Source organism: Anas acuta, chromosome 2 (genome assembly GCF_963932015.1).
Source record: "Anas acuta chromosome 2, bAnaAcu1.1, whole genome shotgun sequence".
Lineage (NCBI taxonomy): Eukaryota > Metazoa > Chordata > Aves > Anseriformes > Anatidae > Anas > Anas acuta.
The window spans coordinates 1712810-1740701 of record NC_088980.1 but is presented as its reverse complement, the minus strand read 5'-3'; the positions used below and the strand labels follow the sequence as shown (position 1 = coordinate 1740701).

Below are 27892 nucleotides of genomic sequence, written 5' to 3'. Positions count from 1 at the left end.
TGAAATTAGAGAATTAAGATTATATGTTCCCAGCAGAGCACTGCTGCTGTTTTCAGAAAACAAGTAATTATATTTCCACGCACTCTGGTTGCACATAGCCTGCTCTGCCTTTTCTATAAGAGACTGAGCCGAGACAGTTTAACCCTTGACAGATGTCCTCTCTCAGAGACCCCACACACATAGATTTCATGTGAGGAGCCAGGAGGAACAGGTGATCCATCCCTTTTTCTTCCACAACCCAGCAGGACATGGATTACCCACCTCATTGGCATCCACTGGTCGAGTCACACGGGGTGGGGGTCATAGAAAGACTCATGGAAGCAGATATCTCTACAAACTGTCCTGTAGTCACTGGACAGATCACAGAATCACAGAATTGTAGGGGTTGGAAGGGACCTCAAGAGACCATTGGGTCCAACCCTCAAAGATGGATCTCTTGATTGGTCTCATCCCCATTAACTGTAATAGGATTTTTTACACACAGTCCATGAAATTGTACCCTACACAGACCTCTGAACATGGATGTTTCCATCTGTAAGCTGAATCCTGAAATGAATTTATGTCTCCTCCCCTTTCCCCATCATCATGAGAAGGGGAGCCGTAGAAAACCCTACCTTAAGATGGACTCAAAGTTAAGAGTGGCATAATGAAGATCACTGGTTTGTCTTTGTGGGTTTTTGTTTGTTTGTTTGTTCTTGTTTTGTTTGTTTGTTCTTGTTTTGTTTATTTATTGTTTTGTTTTGTTTTGTAGAGAGAGTTGCAGCTCTGAGAATGATTTTGTGCTTTGGAATTTTTTGCATTTTTCTCCCCTTTGTTTTAGAACCAATATCTTGATCTAGACTAAGCGCAACTTCTTCTTAGCTGCCTGGGGTTTCTCAGTCAGAAAACTAACGAGGTTGCAAAGGAGATGGAAATTGTGTTCTTGCAGCTGAGCTTCAAAACTGGCAAGAGGCACCGTGGTTGATGGTATGCACCCTTGGAAGAGGTTCTCCTGCTCTACCAGCCTCATTTACACTCTCTCTCATTTCTCTCTCCAGGCCACGCTTATCGCCGGTGTGACCTGAATGGAAGCTGGGAGCTGGTCCCAGGCAACAACCGCACCTGGGCAAACTACAGTGAATGTGCCAAGTTCCTCACCAACGAGACGAGGGAAAGGGTAGGCAATTGCATTGGGGCACGGGGCATGGGGTTAGCCTCTCATCCAGGGCTAGCTTAAGGAGCACGGTCTCACTTAAAACCCTTGATGAGCTCTAGTTTACTGCCTCCTGTTGGAGACTGCATCCAAGCTTGCCAAAGCCACATCTTTGTTTTGATGGGAATTAGTTGAATGGGAAATTGTCCTCAAAGCCAGGAAGGGTTCCCCCAGCTGCCACAATCCCATTTGTAAAGAGATCTTGGGGAAACTTGGAGCAGGCTCAGAAGCACTAATAAGTGGTTAGATGTTGTGTTCCATGTCATTGAGACTCCCTCTTCGACCAAACAATACTTTTGTTAGTAGATTATTATTAATTATTCCCTTGTGTATGTGCTTGTCTGTGCTAGGGGATGCACAAGCAGAGAGCTAAAACCTGTGTCAATCAAATCATTAGTGACCCTGCTTCTGTAGGTGTCTATCAGAGAACCTCTTGGTGGCAAGGAATAAGCTACAGCATCAGAGGTTTTACATGGTCTGTTCACTGGAGATGGGTGAGGGAAAAGTCCAGTGCTGAAGAACATGAGCATGCGAGAGGAGATCTTGAACTAATTCTGGTGTAATCACAATCCTGAAGCAGAGACACTAGTCCAGAAGTTAGAAAAGAGATTCATAGCACATGGAGAGGGTTTGGTATGCTCCTGGGCAAACATTCAAGTGTATATATATATATGTGTATATATATATATATGCACACATATCAGATCTGTGGGCATTGTTTTTTCTTACTTTACATTTAGATGACAGGCAAATCAGCAGCTGGCATTTCTCACCTCTCTGCCTGGGCCCAGCTGGGTAGTGGTTATGCAGTGCTTCTGAACTTCTCTCAAGACAAGTGCATTGTAGATGCATTTTTTTTTTGGCTGCCAGTGGGGTCACCTGAGAGGGTGTGAGCTTCTTCTTTCACAGAGAAAGACATTTCCACCCTCGTGCAGCTGCTGCTTTATTCACAATTTGTGAAGTATTTAGCAGAAATCTCTGTTTCTCAGTGGTATTTGGGAGATGTCCTCCTTGGATATGGGATATGGTAGTAGGGACTGATCATTTGCAGCAAGGGTTATTTTCAGACAGTTGGAGATAAAGATCTAACCACAAACTTCACGGTGGGGAGCAGGCTTGAAAATGACACACAGTCCCTTTGGGAGAATGTTCTTAATTTTAAATCCAAACAAAGCATAGTTTTTTTATTTTTTCTTCACCGGTGAAGCAACATTTGAGTCACAGATTTGTTGAGGCTGGGACTTCTGGAGGTCATCTGGTCCAAACACCCTCCTTAAGCAGGGTCACCTAGAGCAGATTGCCTCAGACCATGCCCAGACAAACTTTAAATATCTCCAAAGATAGAGAATGAAGTTGTTCAGTAAGCAAAGAGAATATTTCTGCATTTTCATGTGTTGTATCATGCAGTCAAGGAACACACGAGGTTGCATTCACCAGGTGCTGCTCCAGCTATTTAATACCAAAGTGAGTTTCCTCAGCACTGGAAGACGTTTGTTTTTAGAACAGTTTTAGCAGGACATGTCTCCTCCCAGTACATGTGGAGGGAAGAGCTATTTTAGCCCTAGAGGTTTCTGAGAAGTTTCTGGAGTTATTGAGCACCTCACTCAGAGTTTTACGAGGTCACATCAGATCCTTGGCATTTCATCTCCCTTTTCTCATCACTCTCAGCCATGTCTTGTGGTGGGAGTCATCTCCTGCAGACCTCTCCATCTGAGCAGGTCTCCTAGATTTCCCCCATGGAAAGGAGGCTGTTTCTTTTAAACCTCTCATTTTGAAGTGGAGGAGACTTAGTCATGGTAAAGCAAAGGGTACAAAGAAGAGAGAGTTGTCCATTTCTTAAGGAAAGGAGAAACAGAGACCTTCTGCTCCTAGGCTGGAAAAAAAAATACTAAAAAAAAAAAAAAATAAATCTCTTTCCCTGGATTTCATGTATTTGTCTGTCCCTTCAGTAGAAAGGTGGTCAGTTCACAGATGAGGCACTTGGGCAGTGCTTCCTACCAGAGAAACATTAGATGAGAGGTCACGATGCATTTTTGTTCACTGCTCTGCCCCTACTTGAAAAAATTACTCCTCCTTCTGACCTCTACTTTTATGAACTGTTTTAACTAAACCTTCCCAAGAACGTTATTATCATCATTATTCTGTTCACAAGGCTCCATCATCTTTTGCCATTACTTTTTTGCTCTAGCTACACAGAGATGGATATGATGGTATTTAATGACAATGCAAATTAGCCCACCTTCATTGTTCAGATTACTTGGACAGTTTGGTACTGCCTAAGTGATGTCTGCCCAGGCCAAAGAGCATTAGGAATAATGGGAACTTCTCCCAGCTTTTGAACTGAATTTTGATTACGACAAGCCTTTCAACAACACTTTTTATTCATGATTATTATTATTAACCTTGTATTTGCATGAGGCCACTGCCCAGCCCTGCACTCACCTCACAGTGATGCTGCGTGCTGTTGTGTAGTTGCCACAAGCTGCATTTTAGTAACAAGTGAAGCAATGCATATACATCCACTGGGCCTTACGGTATGAAAAGCACTGTGAAAATAAAATAAAAAAAAAAAAAAAAAAGGAACAACCCTCTTTTTTTTTTTTCTTGGTTGGGGGATGACTTTCAGAATGCAGGGAAGGGCTCTTGTTTTTCACACCCAAGCATGGCTCTGAAGCACTGGTATTAATAAACCTTCCTTTGATTTTTTTTTCTTGAAGTAAATATGTCAAGAGATGTCAGAATCAGGGAATTTGGCAAGATAGTCTAGTCGTCTTTAGAGAGAGATTGTTTTCTATTATTATTTCCCCCCCTGGGGAACAGCATCTTTGCGTCACCAGTAACAGCTGCATTTAACCAACATTTTGAAAGGAGATCAAAATACTCAGATGTTGTCCTACTACTCCGAGTAGGACAGCATCTGAGCAGATGTAACCAGAGAAAATTTTAAGAAGCCATGCATTAGAAAGCATTAGGAAAAAAAATGTCTGTCTGCGACTATCTATATATATCTGCATTGCTGTCCCTAGAAATAGGCCTATAGCCATAGATAGCTCTATATACAGATGCACAGCCCTAAATAAACACCCACGTCCATCTACACATACACATATATATGTCCACGCGTGTTTGTTTAGGTGTGTAGTTTTCTCATTTTAGCCACTGTGGGATAATTATAAGATTGACCAAAGCGGTATACAGAGAGCCCCAAAGAAAGTTTGTGTCTCTCGCTGCCTTTTCCTGAACCGTATAAATAGGATTATTTCACACAGAGCAGCAAGGAAACCGCTTTCTGAAATTAGCAAAGTATGCTAAAGCCATCAGAGCCGGGAGAATTAACAGCTCGTAACTGCCCAGTGAGCAATTGCTCTTGGGCTGTTTTCTAAGGGAAAATTAGCGCTGCTGAAGGACGCCGGATTGACAGCCCAGATTGATGTCCCCTCTTTCGCCAGGGGAGCAGGTAGGCTGCAGCTGGCTGTTGGAGCGTGTCTCCCCAAATACTTTGCAGGTGGCATCAATCTTACCACCAAGACCCATCTCTCAGACATGGTCTGCAGAAGGCAGGAGTTCAGTGAGGGATGGGAAGGAGTTTCAGAGGAAGGTGTCCTAGCAGCACACCACGGGAAGATAAGATGGATTTCTTTTTGATGAAACCCATCTCTCCGCCACGGGCTGCTTCCTCGAACTCTCATATTCTGCTTTTAATACAACCTTTCGCCAGTGTAGCAGAGGCAGGAGAAACCTTATTTTCCAATAATCTTATTTCCCTGTTTTTCCCAAGCTCTTTCCCCAAGAGCTGTGCATGGCCATCCCCCATCCCAATTTCACTCTGGCTTTTCCAGAGGTCTCCTTGCCTCTGAACGGAGATCTGTGGCCTCCCACCCCAGCACCCTGACCAGGCAGCCCTGCTTTGTTTATTTTCCTTCCAGTGTTTAGAGAGAGACAGGAGGACGAGGGAAGGGAGGGGAACAGATTGGCCGGTGTTCCCTCTTTGAGGAAGGCGGTGTGGTTAAACACCAGCTGTTTGTCTGTCTGCTGTGCTTCATGTCACCGAGCCACAGGCTGCTGAACATCAGGAGAGGGTATTCAGCACTGCTGCATAATCACTGGATGGATCGTTGGGTACTATATATACACATAGGTGCATATATATATTTATCTATATTTGTTCAGTTCTCACACTTTTCCCTAGATTTCAGCACCTAGGCAGGGAGGAGACAGGCACCAGGGCTCAAAGGACCTTTGGCTGCTCTCCTTAATGTTTTCTTGGGTTCCCTTAACAATAGGATTCAGGGCAATCTGTCTTCTCAGAGCTCCTCAGGCTTTGGATAAAATGCAGCACATGTGGGAAGTCCTGGTGAGGCCCTGGCATTAGCAGGCAGCATTTAAGGCAACATCTCTCTGAGGAGCATAACACTTAAACCATGGACCTCTTCCCTTTCACACAGCCAGCCAACAGCAGCACCTTCAGCACGGTCACTTTTCAGTTCACCTTTTCAGACATTGGCAGAAGAAATGGTATATTTTGCTCACTAAGCAGAAATTTCCTCCATTTCCATCTCCCCCCCCAAAAAAAACACGTATGCCAAACACGTTTTTTTTTTGAAAATGGGACAAACCCATCCTGTTTTCCAGGATGAGCTTAAGGGTAAATGTGACATCTACTGAAATCGTGGGGAAGGGGAATATGTGCCAGCTACTTGGGAGGTTAGCTCAGCTTGGAAACCACCAGCCTAGCAAGATGGACCATCCGAAGACCAAACCTCAGCCCACCAATCCCGTCTTCCTCTCCTACTGCTTGTTTATATCATGGTGGTTTTACTGCTCCCAGAGAAATCAGAGAGGCCTCGGGAACCCCATCACATACCAAACACAATAGGAAAAGCACAGCATGGTCCAGGGCTGCTTTATCTAAACTCCATTGTTCAGACCAAAGATCTTGTATGCCTGGCCTTTGTTCTTGGAGCCCTCTGGGGTCTTTTTAAGAGCCAATAACTTTGTGTAGCCTCAAAATGATGGCATAAAGCATGTTTATTCAGTGTATACTGAGCTTCGCAGATGAAATACCATCAAAGTGTCATGCATTCACATCATGAAAGAGGGATAGCTGTTTTAAAGTATACGTAGGAATAAAAAATGCATCATTGAGACCTTTACTCTTGCAAGCAATCTTGTCGTGCAGTCCTCATTTCATGTCTATAGTCTTAAGTCCATTGGGTTCCTGCAAATGTTGAAGCGCCTTTTAGTGTGGTGTTGCTGATAATATTTTATGCCTAGAGTCTGCTGAGAAAGTCTGGTGGTTTCTGACAATAACATAACAATACTTCACATGAGAACACAAGAAAGGCCACACACGGTCAGACGTAGTTCCCTCATATCCCACATTTACTGCTGACCCATAGTAGGTGCTTGGGAGCAGTTTATAAATGCTGCAGGCAAAGAAAAAATTTTCCCTACTCATAGCCCTCCAAAAGCTTGCAGCTGTGGGGCATTCTGAGCATGTGGCTGTAGCATGGGATTTGGAGAATTTTCCACTATTAATGTGAACAGCAGATTTGGGGCACGTTTTGTCTGTGCCACCAGGATGTCCTGTGGCTATGTGTACCATAGTTAATGCATGGACATGGAAGAGTGCTGTCTTTTAGGAATATGTGCTACTATGGGGCATCCCAAGAGCTCAGCTGGCTTCTGAGATGTAAACTTCCCCCCACCTTTTTCATCTTTGGTTTTGGGTGTGTTTTTTTTTTGGTGACTGCAGTTAAGAGGTCTGATTAATTTGCCTACACTTGGGCACCTAGAGCCATTGCAGATATATTAAACTACTTAAAACATCAGCACAAGGCTGGCAGATACCTATGAAACCCGTGCTCTTCTGGAACACTGTCTGGGGTCCACGTGGATACCCTCAGACATCTTGCACAGCAGCTGGTACTTGGGTGTAGGCACCTAATTTGAAGACCTTGCTTCATTGACTATTATGTGAACATAGACCCTCAGCACTCTTGGAGACACATTTAAACAGCTAAATTCAGGTGCCTTGCTCTGAGAGCTGACTCTTTCCCCAGTCCCTAGCCAGACTGTGAGGAGCTGAGGTGCCTGGCACCTCTGTGGATGAGGAGAACAGAATTACATCACAAAAGGCCATGTTCAACACAATTGTTTTCTTTAGGCTTTGGAAATCAGTGGCTATTTTGTGCCTTTTGCAAATGTTCCTTCTCCCTGCCATTAAGCTTTTTAAGCGACACCTTTTACTAAATAAATCAACAAATAAGTATTTAATTAATTAATTTAAAAAATAAATAAATAAAAGAGGCAAGAAAATTAGTGACTAGAGCCAGTGACAGAGACTTTCTGGCATTTCTTATCATTCAGAACAGTAAAATGCTGTCCCTGCTAATTTCAAACATGTCATTAGCAGCATCTGAATCAGCAGCTTTCCGAAACTCTGCAGATACTTGATCTGGAAAGTCCTTACATACTCTTCTATCCTAATGCACTGCTAATCCCACCCTTCAGCGCAGCCTGCCAACCCCTCAGAAGACCACTGGATCCATTTCAGCTTCACAGCATAAACGTTGCAGTCTTGCCATTGTTTCACGCAGGGGGGGAGGAAAAGGCCGAAAGGAGAAAGTTGGATACAAGGCACAAAGCAGTGATGTTCAGAATGCAATTTTCCACCAGCCACCTAGGCAATAAATCATATAATCATGGAGTCATGGATTTGAATTTCTCAGTCTGAGCCAGTCGCCTCCATCTCTCTCTGTGACACTGGAGGGGAACAGGGCACACAAACACTGAAGCCCTGAAGGCCTTATCCAGCTGCTGAAACTTAGGTTATGTTTATGTCCAGAGTCAAATGAGATGTCCTGGAGGATGAGAAACATCTGCATGGAAATGCCATATGAATATGAGACTTAGTTAATCTCATTAGTTTCTGCAAAACCAGCTTGAAGCCGGTCAGGACCCTTGGGTGTCCAAAATGATGGGAAACGTGCAAGGACAACCAAATTGAGTCCTGAGAGTGACTAGACCTCTCATCTGAGACTTGAACGGATGGAATTGTTACCTAAACCCAACCACCTCTATCTGAGCTAGTCACCCTGGGCTCCTCTTACTGTCAGTGACAACCCAGTCAATGCAGCTGGTGGCTGAGGGCACCATCCTGTGATGAACCACATAATTTTTCAATGAATTGAAACCTCAAATACCTTCTTCTACCTAAAATACCTTCTTCCAGCAGCCCGGACCTCAGGTGACCAGCTCTGATTGAGCCATCCACACCACAGACATCTAACACCAAATTGGAGGACCATATCCACTGTGACTCCATGGGTTCATACTGAAAGTTGAGGGAGCACAAGTATTCTTCATACAGGTTGTTCTACACTGCCTGCAATGAAAGAGGGAAAGCACAGCCATGGTTTCACAGGGGATGGGGCCTCCAAACCCCATCCGTGGTACTCTGACGTAGCTCTGAGCTGTCCTGCAGAGGAAAGCAGTTTTCCTCTGGACTCAGATCAATGCAAATTACCTCCCCATCGGTGGAAGTGGACAAATTAGGAGTCAGCTTCAGCCCTGAGCACTGTATGAAAATGTAACAGCCAACTGCTCTGAGGGTCACACACTTGGAAGATTTCCAAACCGCAGGGAGTGGGGAATGCAGAGACCTTTGTGGGAGGGGGCACATCCAGCCTGTGGATGCCCGTGGTGGCTGGGTTTTGTTTATTTTGCGTTTTTTTTTTTTCCATACACTCTCTGAGTTCATGCAGAAGCCATCTCCAGCCCTGTTTTGGTTTCCTGTTCTCCCGAAGCCATTCGGCTGCTGTAAAGTCTCTACCCTGAGGTCAGGCTGGCGGAAAGCTGAGATGCAAAGGGGAGCAGGGAGGAAGTCTCCCACCATACCAGCAGGGAGGGGAAAAAAGGGAGTTCTGGTTACAGGCTTAGCACGCAATACATCTGCAATAATACTTATGCCTTTAGTGGTTCATCGGTCTCTGAGTTATGGCTGGGGAGAGGTGGGAAGGGAAGGATCAGGTGGGCTGGCTCATCAGTTCACCTGGCCACACGAGATGAGTTCCTGTGGTTTGGTGGAGCAAATCCAACGCAAGGCCATGAGGATGGGGGAAAGGAAGGGCCCTTAGGGTGAGCAGTGCCTGGGAGCACCACAGAGCACAACCTAGAGAGGAAGCATGGTGCGTGACTTGATGGGAACTCATTTCAGCACCCCCAAAGCCAGATCAGCCACATCAGAGGGGCCTCATCCTGCCCAGATCCCTCCAGGAGCTACCTCCCATGGCTGGCTCAGCCATGTGAACACCTTCAAAAAGTTCATTTGCAGCCCCCATTGGCAGGGGAAAGGGAAAATATGGGTACTTCCCAGGGAGATGGCACAGGCAAGAGACACAGAGAAGCTATAGCAGACATAAAGGAGGAAGATTAGATCCATCACACACCTTCCCCAACATGATCTCATCCCAACAGGGCATGGGATGGAGTGGGCAGACAGCAACATTCAAAGACACTGGCCATGAAACCGATGTTCCCTAATCTGGTTACTGTATCATGAGCTTTACAATCTTTTGCTGATAATCTAAATCATAGACATTGAGGTTTTGTCCTTCTGGTTTCCTTAGTTTCCTTTCAGCTTCTCTTTTTCAGTGTGCATGCATCAACAGTTGAAACAGTGAAGGATTTTGGCAAGGGTCAAGTTAAATGGCACAGGTTATGCATCATACCTTTTGAAACAGCATATTTTGGGGTGGTGAGGCCAGATTTCTGAAGGGTGGGTTGCCACTCCAGGTCAGTGGATGTCCAGTGATGGTCAGTGTGTCTTCAGGGCAGGTTGGCTAGAGACATTAAGTTCAGCTCCAGCTGTAGCAGGATGGTCTATTGGTTAAAGATGGTCTGTTGGGTAGCACGTCGTCTTGAGATGACGGAGGTTATGCCCATGGCTTGGCCATGCACGACTTCTGTGGTCTTCTGTGAATTATTTGATGTCCCATCCATCTCTTCTTGAAAAAGAGGTTTCTCAGACCATGGTGGTGGTTGTTTCAGCTGGCAGATGACTCAATATTTTGTTACCTGGAGGACCTTTCCTGATTCAGCATTGTGGTTTCCACAGAGCTAGGACCTCCCTTGTGCTAGGAGATGAGTGAGACCTGGAACTGCCCTTCAAGCCTTTTTTTTTTTTTTTACTGGGTAAATCCACGTCTCACCATTCCCAAGGACAAACACCCCTGGAAACTAGCGAGCATGAGCTGCATTCCCACAGGCTGCCCCATGAAGCCATTTTGGCAGCCCCACGTTTTTGGGAAACCTTCTGAGGCCTTCCCCAAGGACCCAAGACCCCCATCCAAAAAAAAATCACCTTCCCTGAAGGATCCCCACTGTGGCACTGGGTAGGATTTGCAGCACCTACATCTGCAGACAGGCCCAGTAGCATGCATGCATGCACGCATGTGTATGTCTTGGCAGTTCTGACTCGACATCCTTTCAAAAAGAGGCCCTGTGGTTAATGAGAGGAATTAACCACAGCCTCCGAAAATGTCCTGCCAGCCAATCAGCAGGCCCTTCCCAAGGCCATCGCTGCTACAACGGTGTCGTTGTCTGATGGGAACGTGGATCTTTCCGGTTCAATTTCTGAATGGGTCTCAGGGACGCTTTTGTTCAGCTGGGCGTAGTAACACCTCAGAATTGCCAAAGAATTACCAAGAATCCAAAACTCAGAGTAAGATTTAAAAAAAAAAAAATCATTTAAAAAAAAAAAAAAAGCTTTCACCATGGAGGCAAATGTTTTCCAGTTCAAAGATACTAATCTGGCAGTGGGAAATGTGCACCAGGCCTTGAAGGGAACAAGATAAATTTTATTCCTAAAACTCTTCAGCCTACTAACATTCACTTTTTTCACTTTTTAGTGCCTACTACCCCCCTATATATATATATATATAAAATATATATATAAATACATGCACACACATACACACTAGATTAATATTGGCAAGCACACCACTCTACCAATGGAAACCGCAAAGAAACATTCACATATCTGGGGATTCTGATGTAATAGGGCTGAGGTTTTGCATTCCAGGACAGCATTTCTAGCCTCAAATCAAAATCAGAGCTGTCATTCAGAGCCCAGTGTTACGAATTTTATTGCAACCCAGCGGGTGGGGTGAGGGAAAGATGGGGGGGGGGGGGGTGCAGGAGGGGGATTGGAGGAGGAGGGAGCAAGGAGAAAGATGCTGAATTGGTTGGTTTCTTCAGAGTTTATTTCTAAGTTCAGACGATGAAAGGCATACAAGCCAGGATGGTGGCAGACCTTTTAACCCTTTCCAGGCAGCAATCAGTTCAGTAATCCCCAAGTTAAGCTTCATACCCCAGCTACAAAATGAAGAAAAGCATCTCAATATCTCAAAGAATAGATCAAAGTTTCTGTACCCAGCTCTAAAATATAGAGGGCCAAGAGAGATAAGAATTACTGCGGGATTAATTGCTGTGAGTTCTCCTGTGACAGGACCTTTTCCAATGGGACTTTGGCAAACTTAAGCTGTGTCTTTATTGGATAAAAGTGTGTCTGGATTGGATAACCACTGTCATAGTGTCTTGTTGTTTTTGTTGTTTTTTTTAAGTAAAAAAATAAATGAATAAATGTGAGTTCTTCTCACATCCCTGAGCCAAAATATGCCCTCCCCATGTTTTCTGTGGTGGGTTGACACTCCACAGCCTGGACATCAGTCAATCAGCAATGGTATGGCATAGCCCTATGGCTAAATTTTGCTGTTCCAGCAAAAGTCCCAGGTTCGATTTGTTCAAGCAAAAATTGCCAAGTGATCTCTGGATTTGGCTGAGAGTTTGTAAAGCGCTTTGGTTTCCTTTGGGATGAAAATGCCGCAAAACTCCCAGGTGTGGGAGCAGCCCATCTTCATCACTATTCCCTTGCAAAAGTCACAGCTCCCCCCGGGTCATTAGGAAAGAGGAATACCCCTTTCCAAGCTGCCCTAATGTCCAATACGACAACAGGTGTGATTGCCCAAGGTTTCCCAGACCCAGAGCTGGACACCCCCAGCAGGTACGATAGCCTGAATCTCTGTACTGCTACCATGGATGTGTTACGCTGCAGGAGGACGCGTTCTAATGTGACGCTATTTTTTCCATCATTTGTACTGCAGGAGGTCTTTGATCGCCTCTATTTGATTTATACTGTTGGATACTCCATCTCTCTGGGATCCCTCACAGTTGCTGTCCTTATCCTGGGATACTTCAGGTAGGCGGCTCTGTTTTTACCTAAGCGAGTTGTCGCTGGACTGGAAAAGCCTCGGGCTTTCCCGAAGGATAAAACCGGGGTGGCGTGTGCTTCTTCAGCAAGCCACGCAGGGTTGCATCTGTGCTTCGGGCTGTGGTAGTGGCACTTAGGTCAAACTTCTTGGGGGATGAGGGGAGGGATGTCTGGACTTCTTCCCCTTGTCTGCAATGGAGTTTTCTCGACCAGCTTTAGAAAAAATGGGAAGACAGGAGAAGAGACGTGTCTCACTTGGAAGACCTTCTAGGGTTTTCTGTCCCTAAAATTCTCCTTCAGATGATTAGCTTAGACATAGATGGCTAATTTTTAGATGGCTGAGGTTTCACAAGGGGAATTCCACTCTAATCTGAAATATTCATGTAGGAGGGACTGGTAGAAGGGAACCCCAGCCATACATAAGTCATGTGGAGAGCCCTAGGGAGCTAGAAATGGCCACTCGCCCATCTAACTCTCATTTTCTGCCCACCCTCTTCATCATCCAAGGAACGTAGATCCCAAAATACCATTTTGAACTCGCACCATCCAGCCCACAGAGCTGGCTTTTGCTCCTTCTTGCTGCAAAGTGGGAAGGGAAGGATGAAATATCTTGTTCACAGCTGGAAGTTTGTCCTTTGGGCCACCAAAGGCAGGTAGAGCAGGGTCCCGGCCCCCAGTGACCAGTGCCACAAGTTTTGCCCCCTTTCAGGTGCTGGCAGTAAGTTCTCAGAGCAGACAGCAGTGCCCAGACAGCAGCTGTGAAGGGAAATTCCCCACACAGCACATAGCCAGGTGGTGTCTGCAGAGGGACCCTGCAGCTCCCACCACACCAGCATAGGCTAAGCCCTGGACACATGCCACTGGCAATAAAATGTGTGGCCTTTGGCTCTGTCACCGCCCAAATCTCTCAGCAGTGAGCTAAAGGCGGATGGCAGGATTTCTGTGGATAGTGGAGCGTCCCAGTGCAGACCCCTCCTGGAGTCATTTGGCATGGTGTAGTCCCAAAACACGACCATGTCCCACAAAGGCCACCACATTCCTGTCCTCTCAGACCTTCCCCCTTCTTCCATTTCCCGCTGGACACTGGCAAGGTTGTTAAAATACCAAATGCATGAGTGCTCCTGGTTTCAGGAGGCATTCTCTCTCTTCCATCACCCAGCCAGAGCACCTCACAGCCAAGGCTAGACAGCTGACTACGCTGGAGCATCTTTGTCCCAGGGATCAAAGCAGCAGCAGAAACCAAGCCAGGCTTTATTCCAGATGATACGTAATCCAGAGATGCACTGGCTACATTCCAAGTGCAGGGAGCAAAGCCCGTCTTCATTTACACCTCAACAGCTCCATTTGGCTTAATTTGTACTATAATAGTACAGGAAACAGATGCTATTATTTCAACAAGCTCCCCAAAAGGAGAGGGAAAAAATATATATTTATTTTATTTATTTATTATTTATCTTATTTGTGCACTTGTATTTTTATTTCTGTATTAGAGCTGGGGATTTAAGAAGGTATAAATCATTTCATTGATTTATTCATGGCTAACCAGGTACCAGAGGCAGGAAAGGGACTCCAAATATATCAGTTAGCTCATCTTTCTCCCCAAAGGCAGGATTGTATTTTCTAAAGCATACCTCATAGAAGTAGGCCTAATTCACCTCTTACCATCCAGCTTTTCCCCCCAAAGGACCTTAAAGCGCTTTACAATCAGCATTTGTGGGGTCATTCACCTGCAGCTGCAATACAGCCATTGCTGGGTTGGGGCCCCAAAACTGCTTGACATGTCCAAGCAATGGATAGTGTCTGTAATGGCAAACAGAGGAAAAAGCCCAGCACAGTCCAGGTACGAACCCCAGGATGGAATTTGGAGTGGGCACAAAAATAAGCAGTTTATGCTACGAGGAACTCTGCAAGGTTTTTAGTGACCACAAGCTCCGTAGCTTTTGTAGCTCATTTTATTTGCAGCCCACGAAGTGCAGACAAGTGTGAAGTCTTTGAATGCAGGATTTAACCCTAAAAGGAGGGTGGATTTCTTGGAGGGATCGATTTACCAGTGACAGGGACACGCAGATGCACACTTTAGTCTCAGTGAGTGCTGTGCACGTATCCTGCCTGATGTCTGCACATGTTGGAAGTGGCTGCATGCCTGATGCACGCTCATTGCCCACGCACTGAACACTGTGCACGTGTGCACACTCCCTGCACACACTACACACGCACAGCACATGAATTGTACCTTCCCTGAACGTGCGCTGCACACTGGGTGCATGCTCACCGCACACCCCCTGCACAGGAACTGCACACCCACTGCATTCATGGAAATTCATCTTTATTTCAGACCTGCACGCCCTGTGCGTGTGCTTCGTACCGAATGCACGTCCCGCTGCCTCCAGGTGCACATGCACTGTGCACGCAGTGTCCTGCAGGTGCAACCTCGTTGCACACACGCTGCACTCATGGTTTGCACACCCTGAGCATGGACTGCATGCCATATGCCCCCCTCACTGCAGGCATGCTCACTACCCAGGCCCAATACAAGCAAAATGCATCTTAATTTCTTGCCAAAAGTTCTCAGTCAGAAACAGAGGAGCTTAAATTAGCAGAGGTACTGTGTCGTCCTAATGCAGAGCCAGCAGCAGCCAACCCCCTGGAGTAGGCTTCAAACCATTTACCAGCCTCGTGGGTGAACTGGGAGTGCAGGGCAGCAGTGGCACCAGCGCTGCTAGAGGTGGCACGGTGCTGAGGAGAGGAGCTGGGGGTCTTCAGAAGCAGAGGGGACGCTGAATATGTCCTACAGACAGACTAAATTACCCCAACCCTTCTCTCTTTCCTCCACACCAGGCGTTTGCACTGCACTAGAAACTACATCCACATGCACCTGTTTGTCTCCTTCATGCTGAGAGCCATGAGCATCTTTGTGAAGGACGCGGTCTTGTACTCTGGGTCAGCTTTGGAGGAGATGGAGCGGATCTCTGAGGAAGACCTGAAATCCATTACTGAAGCACCTCCAGCAGACAAGTCACAGTTTGTGAGTATTGCCAGAGCAGCCAGCCCCTCTAAACCTCATGCCTCTGTCCCTTCTATTCAACGCCTCATCTTTTTTCGGTGGTGTGTTAAACCATCACACGTTTTTATTGCAATGGGTCAGTGACTGATTTTTGACCTGGAGCTCCTCTCTGTGGAAGCCACAGAGGCACTGCTGTGCTGTAACGTCAGTGCCATCAGACTGGCAGCCAGAACAGAGCACAGCCTTGGTTCAAGGTGTTTCTGGTCAGCACAGCCAGTGGTCAAGAGCATGATTCACCACATCCCAGAGTGAAAACTAAAGCAAGGTCAGGTGAACTTGGCTCAAGAGGTACTTGTGTCTCGTCACTGCACAGAAGGCTCAGATGGAGACATCTGCGCTGTCCGTGTCCCTGTGGGGGTGAAGCCTGCCCTCAGGTTTTGAAGTTCTCCCTACCTGCTGAAGCTGTCTGCTCTCCTCATCTCTGGCCTCGTCACAGATTTCCCAGGGCTGAGCCTAGACGTGGCAGCTTCTCATCCACACACTGCAGGGTGCTACAGAGACAGGGGGAAGGTTTTCACTATCTAAGATCAAGGATTAACTTCAATGCACACCCCAAAAAAAAGAAATCCATGCTAGTCCAAGCATGCCAATAGAGCAGCTCTAGCAATGTGGCACTGCAGCCCACAGCACAAGCTTTTTTCCCGTGTCTTCAACTTGGCTTCCTAAGTGCCTTTCACAGCCCGTGCTACTGGCCACAAACACCCCTATTGTCTGGGTTTCATACAGCGGCAGCAATCGCAGCAGTTGTCCCACGGCAAACTTCCCTAGATTGCTGTCCAAAGACAGCTGTCATGCCACAGACCCCTTCAGGGAGCTGTGCCCGTTGACTCCAGCTTAGGACCCATTCTGGAAATGGCCAAGGTCAGCTTTTACTGCACAGATCCCTTTGCACTCACTTGGCCAGTTACTTTCTGCTCCGGCGCGTCCCCAAATGTTGTTTCAGGTTATGAACGAGAGGGGTTATGTCTAAGCATAAAATCAGCATATGCAAAGTGCCCTTCTGTGTGTCCGAGTCTCCCCAGATGGAAATTTGCAATCATGTTTTCTTCCCATTTAAGAGATCCGTTTAATTAATTTGGCAAGTCTCTGGCTGGAGCGCTCAGCGCGCTTCAATGCACTCCCTATTTGAAAAGAACACAAAGTATTTCACGGCATTGTTTTCTGGTTTTCCTTGGTGTGGACTCATTATTAGGAATAATTAGGATAATGTATTACATTATATGAATATTAGCAATTAAACAGCATTTCCCATTCTGCTGAGTTGAAAGGCAAGCGAGTGATGAAGGCAACAATTAATTATTTCTCTTGTTTCCAGTTACTGCCTGCCGCTCTTTGTGTGCGGGTAGACTGTGATTTTTTGTGAATATATAAGCTATTGCTCAACCTGGATGGGGATTTCTTTTAATTGACCTTCATTCTATTCCATTTCACTTTGTAAAAGACAATAGATGCATATGTGTCCATGTTTATATATATATATATGTACATATATATATAATTTGTCCGTATCCATTATGATTGGCAAATGATTAGCATAAGAGCTGGATGGAATAAGAATTCCTCTTTTATTTACAACATGTATATAATTAATATTTTCTGCAAGCTGCTTTAAAGGCTACACGGGGAAAAGGGGAAACCCAGAAACTCTAAAAAGCGGGTGAGTCCCTCATCACTGGGTTGGGGGAGAGTCTCAGGTCACCACCTCCCCACCTGTGCCCAATTCTCCCCGCTCACCTGCTGTTGGAGACATAAAGTCAGGCTGAGGAGCTTCCTTCCCAATTGTTCATCTCTTCTGCTCTCGCACTGACTCCCCTCCACGTAAAAGCCCTGCAACAGAGCTTTCTGATCTCTTTTTTCCCTTTCTCCTTCTTGTTTCCCGACCCGTCTTGGCAAATATCACAGATTTACACAGAACAGGAATTTCACACCGTGTTTTAGCATAACCCCGTCTTTCTGTGGTCATTGCAGGTGGGTTGTAAAGTAGCGGTTACCTTCTTCCTCTACTTCCTGGCAACCAATTACTACTGGATCCTGGTGGAAGGGCTCTATCTCCACAGCCTCATCTTCATGGCATTTTTCTCAGAGAAGAAGTATCTTTGGGGATTCACATTATTTGGCTGGGGTAAGTCATGGCTGCTCCTTACGGCTGACCCATCAGAAGATTATTGCAGGTGGTCTTTGAAGCAAAAAATGTAGACCCAGGGGAGGGGACATAGGCAGAGTGAGCATCAGGGACACGGTGGCTTTTTCAAGGGCAGGTGAGCCGCGTGGTGAAGTTTTTTAACATTTCTAAATTGTGGTGTTGACTTCCCAGACCTCTGGAAGGATCAGTCCAGCTGATGTTAGTGCACTCCCTGAGTTATCCCCAGCTCTGCCAAGTGCCTCCAGCTGAGTACCCAGCACGGTGCTGGAGGGGGTGGAAAGTTGCGTGAAGCTGTGAGCATCTGCTCCCAACGGCAGACCTCAGCTCTGATTTCCTACCTCTGATCTCAGTCACTGTAAAAAGCTCCTGAGGTTTCACGAGTGCTGGAACACCAGGAGAAGCCTGCAATTTGTGGGAAAGCCATTTCTTCCTTTTTTTTTCTTTTAACCCAGGCATCTTTTCAAGGAGTAGAGAGAAAGGGGGGGGAAGTGGGTGCAGAGGGGGTGCTCATTAGTGGGAGGCGTTGTGGGCACAGGCATTTCAGACGAGAATGTGCTTTTTGTTCACTTCTGGCATCAGCTTTGGCTTGCAAGCCGTTATGAGGTGCTGGTAGGCTGAGGACAATAAAAACACTGCCCACGGTTGTCTGAAGCATGTGGACTGGAAGGGAGAGCAGGAAACATATTAGATGATCCTCGAGGACGTAACTATGAATAATGGGGTGTAGGTCTACAAAGGAGCTTACAGCAGGAAAAACCTGCTCAGAGGCATCGATGGTTACCTCTAAACCATATGGCCCAGGAGCTCTTCCCAGCTTCCAAGTCCAAAATGCACCTGGCCACATCCTGACTGCATTTTAGGGCAAGATTAATGAGTGCACCACATCACCCCCATTCCAGGGCATGTCTTCTTCCAGAAGAAAAAAAAAACAAGTTTTTGGGTGCTGAGTGACCCATGGTACAATCAAAGGTTTGGACAACCGGGGCATAGGTACCCACAGTCTGGGAAAAACCTTTGGACATAGAAAGTCTAGATATGTTGCATGAAGAAATACTAGGGCTCCAGGAAATGGATGGCAGGCTACTATCGTGCTTTGCCACTGTACATAGCCAGTGTCCCCAAGCAAGCCAGATGATAATGTAAATGTGAGTTTATAGAGAATTGCACTTTTTTTGTTTGTGAGAACATGCAAGTGATTCATCAATCCAGGGCAGTCCAGCCTGCAGGACTCTCTCCTGCTTTTTTCCTTCCACACTCTGCTTATGGGGCAGCAGGGGACCAAAAGCTCCTTTCTAACCTCATGTTCAGCTGGTGCACAGGACAAAAACTGCTGGTGCTGCCCTGTGACAAGGACAGGAGGTGTAAAGTCAGTCCCGAAGTGGGCATCCATCTCTCAGGTAGAGTCAAGTCCCCACCGGCCAGTAGGTTTGGGGGGAAAATAAATAAAAAGAGATATTCTAAAGACAGAGACTTTGTTACCTCGGCTGCAGTGAGAGAAAAGAATTTAGATATCAGCTCTTTAAAACAAACCAGCAAAAAAATAAAAATAAAAATAAAATAAATCAACAAGCAAAAATCCACACCCTCTTCCAAAGTTTCAAGCTACATAAAATGTGCTCCTCAGAAAATGGCACTGCGCTGTATGGAGCAGACTTCAGGAAGCAATTCCCCAGAGCAAATTCTGGAAGAGAGAGAAGCAGTTGAAAAATAATGCCATATGTTTAACAAGAAAAACCAACTTGATGCTGCTCGTAATGCAGCCAAAGGAAAACAGTCTAACAGGCATGGGTTCCTCTCATTAATTCTTCCAACCGCTGCCAGAGTATAATCATTTTATCAGAGCAACCACAAAGCTGAAGTCACACCTGTCACAACACCAATCATCTGTGTGCTTCCAAAAGTTTGAGGCTGCTTAATTTAAATTCCTCTGGAATGAGAACATAGGATCCCTCCAGTTGCATTTGTTTTTGCTTTGTTTTGATTAGCATGATAATGTACACACACACACCCGCACAGACGTATTGCTTTGATAGCTTTTGGGCACTGGAAAGGGCAACCCAATCCAAGACCCACTGGAGTCAGTGGAAAAACTCCAGTTCCCTGCAGTGGGCACTGGATCCTGCCCATACCACAGCAATGAATGACAGGGAATGAGTGATAAATAATTATGACATTCCACATAGGTAGAGAAAAGACATTTGCCCCAAAAGCTGGGATTTTTTTTAATTTTTTTATTTTATTTTTTACTTGTGTAACAATAAACAAGGGAGGATTTATCCTGCCTGGAAATTTCCAACGTGGGGGAAGCAAAAGTCACCCTGCAGCAGCTTATTTCCAGCGGAAACCAGTACATACAGTTATTCTGATGTCAGACCCAAAGATTTCGGCTGAGTTTTTTCAGTCCACATCCTCACTGGCACAAAGGAGCAGGGCTCCGTGCAAGTCCGCAGCGCCCTTCTTGCAGTTGCAGAGGAGGCACCGATGACAGACAGGAACTTGTTCCTTGCCAGCACCCAACAAAAATAAATAAATAATGGTATTATGGGCAACAATAAATTCCCCAGCAGACTTCAAGTTCCTTGCAGCTGTTTTATGAAGGAAGTCTAAGAAGCATGACCAATAGCCAGAAAACCCAAGCTGATTCCACTGGCATTTTTCCTTCACACCGCGTTAATTCCCCCGGCTGGACCGCACTGACTTTCAGCTACGGTGCAAATGAGCATTGCAGGGAGACCTGAACGAGACAAACAGATCCACGTGTTATTGTCAGAGGTGTCTCAGGTCCAAAAACCCGTGGTGGGAAGCCCCGCGTGGTAATCTATGAAGAAATCATCCTTGCCTGAAAGCATTCCTACCTAACAGGGCAAGAGGTGTATGTAAGTGTTATTGGTCCCATTTGATACGAGGAAACTGTGACAGAGAGGGGCTGAAAAAACACTCCCTGTAAACTCAGAGGTGTTCAAATAGCAGGGAACGGAGACCAGATTTCTCCAGCCCTACATAAGGTCTTTATTCATGAGCTTTCTTCTCCTAGCAGGCGCTTTGCAACTGCCTCTCTAACTCACAGCTTTGACACATGCACAAACGGCACTTCTCCACGTGCCAGGACACGTGTGCAAGGAAGGTGGCAGAGCAGAGCAGGGGCTGGGATGGACACCCGAATTTGTGCAGCTTGAGATTTGCACTTTTGCTGTCTGATAGGGTGATGACAGGACCATAGAATCATTTCGGTTGAAGACCCTTAAGATCATCAAGTCCAACCATTCCCAACCCCGCCACCAAACCACGTCCCTAGGCAGCACACCCGCACGGCTTTTAAACACCCCCGGGGATGGCGACTTCACCACCTCCCTTTCCACGCCTGACTTTATAGCACCTGCATTGTACACACTGTGTGTAACGACTGGAAATGCACAGCGCATACAATGTGGATTCTGTAGAAGTCGCTCACGGCATCGCCGCCCCGCGGGGTTTGTCCTGCATCACGCTGGTTTTGCGCACACCATTTGGGGGAGGACGAGCATGCGCCCACCTGCACCCGCACCCCTCTGCACACACAACCACCTAGGAGGTCATGGGATTTTTTGGAGGCTTGCTTTTCTTTTTTTGGCAGGTTGGCCAGATGCATTTAATCACAAGAGGAGCTGCGTCCTCTCGGGCATCTGCCTGTTTGTATCTTTACGTGTCTAACTTTGAGGTTTTTTGGTTAATGGCTCTCCCATCAATGGTTACTGTGAGTGCTCAGCAGTAGTATTGTCCATCTCAGGGCATCGCTTTCACGTGGAGACACCAAAAAGCCAGTCATCACCCTCTGAAAGTAAAAGAGATGCTGGAGGGAACGTTAAGCCTCCTGACCCTGCCTTCGACAGACTGGTTTACCAGAGGGGGAGGAAAAAGCTGAATTCTAAAAATCACCTGGAGGCCCAAGCTCTGCATGTTGCACTGAAGGAGAGAGAATCTAAAAATGGGGCAGAGGAAAGGGGAGGGGGAGGATTCATTCCACGTTCCGTAAATTTAAGAATATTTATGACTGTTCACACTGAAAATGAGAAGCACGCTAGAGAGACAGAAAGACAAACGTAGCAATAAAACTGGTGCCAGGAATTCATTTTGTGTGTTTTGCAGAAAATGTCAAGGATCCTTTTCCTAAGCTTGCCTGCACAGAGTGAGGTGGCAGTTGCAGAATAAATACATGCATAGATATAATTATTTTCTCCTCTATGTGTTATTGTTGCTAGGAACCTCTAACACAACACAGCATTAATAGGAATGGGAATGGTGTCTTTTCTGAAATACAGGACAGGCTAGGGAGGAACAAGTATGTGTCAAACGCATCCAAATCTCTGAAACAATCCATCTTTCAAAATTACAGCTTCACCATAACGGGTGAACATCCACCGCCTATGGGCAGGCAGCAGGCACCCGAGCCTCTGAAGGCAGAGGGTGCAAAGGGGAATGTGAGTGCTGCTATCAGTAGTTACAGCATCTGAGCCTCGGGTAGCTCTGCCAGTCGTTCGCAGCACGCACGTATTTTTCATAGATGGGTGATTAGCAGTGGGAAGGATATAGATGGTGCTTGTTGCAATAAATCATCACCTTCCCCAAGCCCTCAGCTTCAGCACGCTCATGGGCTCCCGGTGCAATAGGTTAAGTATTTTCTATCCAGTGCCAGCCATTGCAGGGGATTGTGAAGCAGGGTGCATTCCTTATAAATGTATCTTTGTAGGCAGTGCTGGTCCTGAGTGAGGCTCTGTGTTTAATTATTTATGCTTTCTTATATTACCGTGGCATTTAAAGGTTCCAAGCAAGATAACGGCCCCGTTGTCCATGTGTGTACGAGACAGGCGTCCCTGCCCCACACCCCAGCTCAGGAAAGCGTCCATGGTCAGGAAAGCCTTTAAGCACTCTAATGAGACTTAAGTGCATGCTGAAAGTTAAGCGTGTGCTTATGCACGCCGAGCCCCAATGAGCTTAGACTGTGAACAGCATATTTACAGTCATCGGTGATAAATGTCGCCTTTATTTATTTTTTAATTTTTTTTTTTCACCTGAAAGGGGTTATTCTTCTGGAATTTGTGGAAGCTACTGTGGATTTGATCCTGCCTTTTAAGGGAAGCCAGTAGGGGACTCAGTTGTACAAATAAAGCAGAACCGGACCCTAAAAAAATAAATAGAAGATTGCATTTGGATATTGGTGATTCTCTTACTTTTTGCAGGGAAAAGACGATGCCCAGTGTAACTGTGCTAAAATGAGGATGGTTCCTTTGGGAGTGAACCTTGGGCTAGAGCATTTTGCAAGTATTACGCTGAATTCCAGCATTTGTCTGCTTCATGCAGCAAGTTTCTCACACTTAACAGAGTTTTTTATCCATCCAGGCCAGAAAAAATCAAAATGGAGTAAAGAAAAATTTGTAGAGAGTTAGGACCTATGAAAGAGCCCTTGACCTTTCATTCCAAAAAAAAAAAAAAAAAAAAAAAAAAAAAAAGACATTAATTTTTCCCTCCAAAATCTCCTCCTTCAGCTCATTTCTACTTCTTACTGCTCTAGCCAAAATATCAGCCAGGCACTGCCTTGGCGCCTCTTAAAAAATATCAGTGGTGTACATAGGGCATAGGGCAGCGCAGTTCTTTCAGGGGCTTGGTTAAGGCCCATAGGTGAGTTCACTCTACATGCCACATCAATTCCTGTAAATTAAATGGGTCAGAATTTGTTTTCCCAGCCTAGAGGCCAACTGGGGTGATGGCACAGCTTACACTTATCCAGCTTTGCTCTCCTTCCACACCACTTCTCTCCCCAAAATGGATGGCTTGAACCACAAAGAGAGGTTTCTGAGATGGTTGGGAGCTACCTGACAATTAAACAATGTGTGAACATGGAAAGTTGCAAAAGGCATGCCCAGACCCTGTTTCGTTGCTGCCACCAAGGTGTTCTGGATTCAATGCAACTTTCTGGCATACTCAAGGCCATTTTCAGGGTGGTACAGTCTGAGCCCAATTCTAGGTCCACCATTCCCTGAATCCAAAGGAAAGGAACAAATATGTTGGGAAAAATGCGCTATACAAACCCCATCTCTGCTTTGAGTTGAATCATTTATGTAGAGCAAGCAGCGGTCACGCAGGTTCAGGCCATACAGGCTATGTCTCCGTACAGCAATGCCATAACTTAGGTACAGGAATGTGACCATTTATCCTAAATCCATGACTCACGTTGGGTCCATTGACCCCAGATCAACGGGGCATCTCCAGGCATGGCTTAGAATATAGCTTAAGCTTAAGCAAAACAAGCTAGTAGGGTGGACATGTCCAGGCCATGTCATTTGGCCTCCATAAAATGTTCCCTTCCGATCCTTGGTTTACCATTACAGTGCTTGGACCACAGAAGAAGTAAAAACACCAAGCTCAGGCTTTAATGGTCCAAATTATGCTTGAATATTTAAAAACTCCTTCTTCTGCATTCCCCTATCCTTCTCCAATTGGGCTTATGCTATCAGAGTCCTCTAATTCCCCTGCTCACCCCATTGATCTGTGTTTCTTTGCAGGTCTCCCTGCTGTATTTGTTACAGCGTGGGCCAGCGTGAGAGCCACTCTAGCCGACACAGAGTAAGTCCTGTTGGGTTTCCTTTTCTTTCTTTCACCTGTGATGCCTTCGTGGGGCTTCTGGCATAGGTGACTTTGTGGGTGTATCACAAGGATAAAAAGAACCAGAGAAAGCCAGAATTAATTCCTACTATGAAATTAGCAACTCTTCTCTTCTCTTCTCTTCTCTTCTCTTCTCTTCTCTTCTCTTCTCTTCTCTTCTCTTCTCTTCTCTTCTCTTCTCTTCTCTTCTCTTCTCTTCTCTTCTCTTCTCTTCTCTTCTCTTCTCTTCTCTTCTCTTCTCTTCTCTTCTCTTCTCTTCTCTTCTTTTTTTTTCTGTCGGGGGTGAAGGTTAAAATGGGTTCAACTTTTCTGGCTTTACTTTCATTTTACAGAAATTAATAATGTGAACACCTACAGCTGTTATCCCTGGGGCTGAAGGAGATGTTTCACAGCCAGGCAGGGGCAGGAATTGAATCATGAAGGAATGCCCTGCAGAACATGGGTAGAGATCAGTCATTGCCTGCTTCTTCTAGTAGCAGAGCTGGAAAGCCCTGCATGAAGCTGGGGGTAGCAGGTTCAGCACAGCCACAGGAGATGCCTCCACACTGAGGAGGGGTGAAGCAGAAACTCCTCGCTGCACGAAGTGTGGGTGCCAGCATGTCCTTAGGATTAAAAAACACTTGTACAAACTCATGAGAGATAAATTCTTCCAGACGTATTAAATAGTAATGTTCTGGCTCAGGAACCCCTCCTGAACTGCAGATTGTTGGAAGAATATTCTGGAAAAATGTTACTACCTCCTTGTCTGTTTCTCCTTAAATATCACTTTCTGGCTACTGTAGAAATAGGATGCTGAATCAGCTGTTTCTTTGGTCCTATACAAACACCCCGAGGCCAACTATTCTTGCATCAAGCTGAAGGAAGCATCCATAGCATCAAATCTTCAAGCCCAACACAACCGTGTTTGCCTCCAAACAGCCCAACATTGACCACAAGGCAGGTTTCTCCTACACACAATGTGCCATCAAAAAACTGGGGGTCCCAGGCAACTTTTCCAATGACTTTGCCTAGGAAGAGACTGCTTTGCAAAGGGGAAAAAGCCAAGCTCTGGGCTCAGAAGGACCTGGTAGCACAGCTAGTGGAGGATGACGCATCTGCATTGGCTCAGGCTCATCCTCGTACAGCCCTTCAGTCAGCACTGGTGGTTTCTCTGCCCCTGTCTCGCTTTCCTTGAAGAGTTGCCTGGGCAGTTTGGCCCACGAAATGAAAACTGCAGCTGCCATGTGGGGGCTGTCTGGCTCAGATAAAGAAAGGCCTGTGGCAGTCCTCTCTCTGTGGTTGGAGAGAATTCAAACAGAGTAATTAACACTGAGTGACCTTATTCCATGGCTGCTGGAAATGCCTGGGAGGAAATAGCGTCCAGCCCCTCATCAGCAGATGGAGGACCATAGATGAACATCCATGCCACCAACAGTTTGCCCTTTCAGTCCTCACTCGGATAAGGGCTGGAGATGAAAAGAAGATAAAGGCTTTTATGGGGCATGTCTGGGTCTTGGTGTGACTGCAGGGATGAAGGAAGAACAGGATCTGAATGTAGAAAAACAGAATTATCCATACTACCACATACTCGGACAGAACTGATCCCCAGGCAAAGTTGTGCAGGCTTATTCCAAGGGGTAGCATTAAACTATTTCAGCCAGTGCAAAACCCAGCACAGCCTCTCTTGTTTTCATGAAAACCAGAATACTTTTCGTGTAGTTTTTTCTCTTAAAGAGATGAAGAAGAAGTGGAAAAGGGTGGGTTCCTGCCCAGAAGGGACAGGTCTTGATGACTGTGGAAAGAGCTGTTCCACCATCTGGAGAGCATAACGTTAAATGCATTTAGCAGGGGTTTCACTTCTGAATGGTGTAACAGCAGGAAAAAGGGCTCCTTTGGAGCCATGAGGGCTGAAAGCAAGGTTAGATCAAGGTCTTTCCAACCCAGCAGGCTTTGGAGGAATCCCATCCTTCGAGGGTGGATTTACCCAAGGAGACAGCGAGTCTGTTGCTCCTTATAACCAATGATTTCCTAATGGGATCTCAATCTCTTCTCAGGTGTTGGGACTTGAGTGCTGGCAATTTAAAATGGATTATTCAGGTGCCCATCCTGGCAGCTATCGTGGTGAGTACGGGCTGACTGCAACGGTGGGAGGCTGCATTTGATGGTACAGGCACAGTGCAGAGAGTGGGGCCAGGCTACCCTGCTCTAATTACCTTCTTAGCACAGCTCCTGCCGTAGGTGTGGAGTCTCAGAATCTCCAGTTTAAGGGCCTTATTTTTGACCTGTCTATAAGTTCAATAGCTGTGTACAGCAGTGGAGTTATGTGCAGTTTTGTTTTGCTTAGGAGAGAAAGATGGCACAACCTAAGACCCTAAAATCATTAGCGAAACAAATATTCAATATAATATTGATGACCCATGCGATACTGAAAACCCCCAGGGGTCTTAACACATTCTTACCATGCATCTGCACTGGGAAGCACTGTTATTAAGTTCATCAGGGGCATTTGGTGGGTCGCGTGTTTGCTTGAACTGGGTCCTAATTAGCTTGAGAAGTTGTTTTCGCAGTTTTCAGTCATTACCCTTGTTCCTCCTTCTGTCTTTCCCTATGGTTCTCCATTATTCCATCTTCTGATAGTTGGGTAAGTGCAAGTAAAAGAGCTTTTCCCCACCCACATATCCTAGCTCCCCATTATGTACATCCATGAGTAGCTGAGCGGAGTCAGTAAGAATCTCTTTATAGTCTTCAGAGGGTTTTGCATTAAGCTCTGTGTACTTTGCACTGACTCACAAATCAGGAGGCCTTGGAAGATGATCAGTGTGGGTGAGAAGAAAGTCAGTCCATCTGCATATAAACACCAGGAAAGTTTCTGAGGTAAATGTGATCATATGTGTGATTAGGTGAGCTACTTTGGATTTGATGGGGTTTTTTCTTCTTCAGAATTTCCTTTTGGTGGAAATTCTCCACCTGGCCCTAGTAATCAATTCTGTACCTTGGAAGAAACGAATCACCAAGCCCACAGTGTGGTCATTGGAAACAAAATAGTAGGATGGAGAAGAAAGTTCAGATAGTTCAATGAGACGAATGCCAGCAACCCCATTGCATTTAATTTAAAGCCCAATTAGCAGAGGAGAAAGAGCTCAATTGAGGCTTGCCCTTGTAAAAATAATGTTTCTCCATGAGGCTCTGCTCTGCTTGTACCTTGGCTATTTGCAAATGCAGCTATTTATCATGCAAAAATATTCTGTGGGTTGTTTCTGTTTAATTTCTGTGGGTTCATATTGTTCACTTGGCTGCCTTTTCAATTCCCACACTGGCTGGTCATATGTTGCTGGACTAAGTTATGCATTTTCTGGATGTACTTGCAGAGAATTTGAAGGCTGAGGGGCTTAAAATCCCTCCTCTATGTTACTAACTGATTTTATTCAGTTGTCTGGATTTCTTTTAAACCTTAGCACATGTTTCAGGAAAAGTCACAGGAGTTTCCCTCCTCACTATGATAAGGCTGGATATCTTCAATTTAGTAGACAAATGTAGAAGATACCACAGTTGAGACTTTAAAGCTAGAAAAACTCATATGAGAAAAAAAAAACTGCTTTTTTT

General features: G+C 45.7%; 1 protein-coding gene across 4 annotated transcripts in view; it reads left to right on the top strand.

The window, feature by feature from the left end:
- The window catches only part of PTH1R (parathyroid hormone 1 receptor), a 113030-nt gene that overhangs the window by 75818 nt on the left and 9320 nt on the right, over window positions 1-27892 (top strand). For 3 of the 4 annotated variants that reach the window (XM_068673178.1, XM_068673177.1, XM_068673179.1), the window contains 6 exons: window positions 1038-1156; window positions 12358-12452; window positions 15303-15489; window positions 17497-17650; window positions 24211-24271; window positions 26344-26410. In XM_068673178.1, the coding sequence (XP_068529279.1) occupies window positions 1038-1156; window positions 12358-12452; window positions 15303-15489; window positions 17497-17650; window positions 24211-24271; window positions 26344-26410 (683 nt within the window). The remainder of the gene's footprint in view (window positions 1-1037; window positions 1157-12357; window positions 12453-15302; window positions 15490-17496; window positions 17651-24210; window positions 24272-26343; window positions 26411-27892) is intronic. The other variant, XM_068673180.1, reaches the window with a different exon arrangement.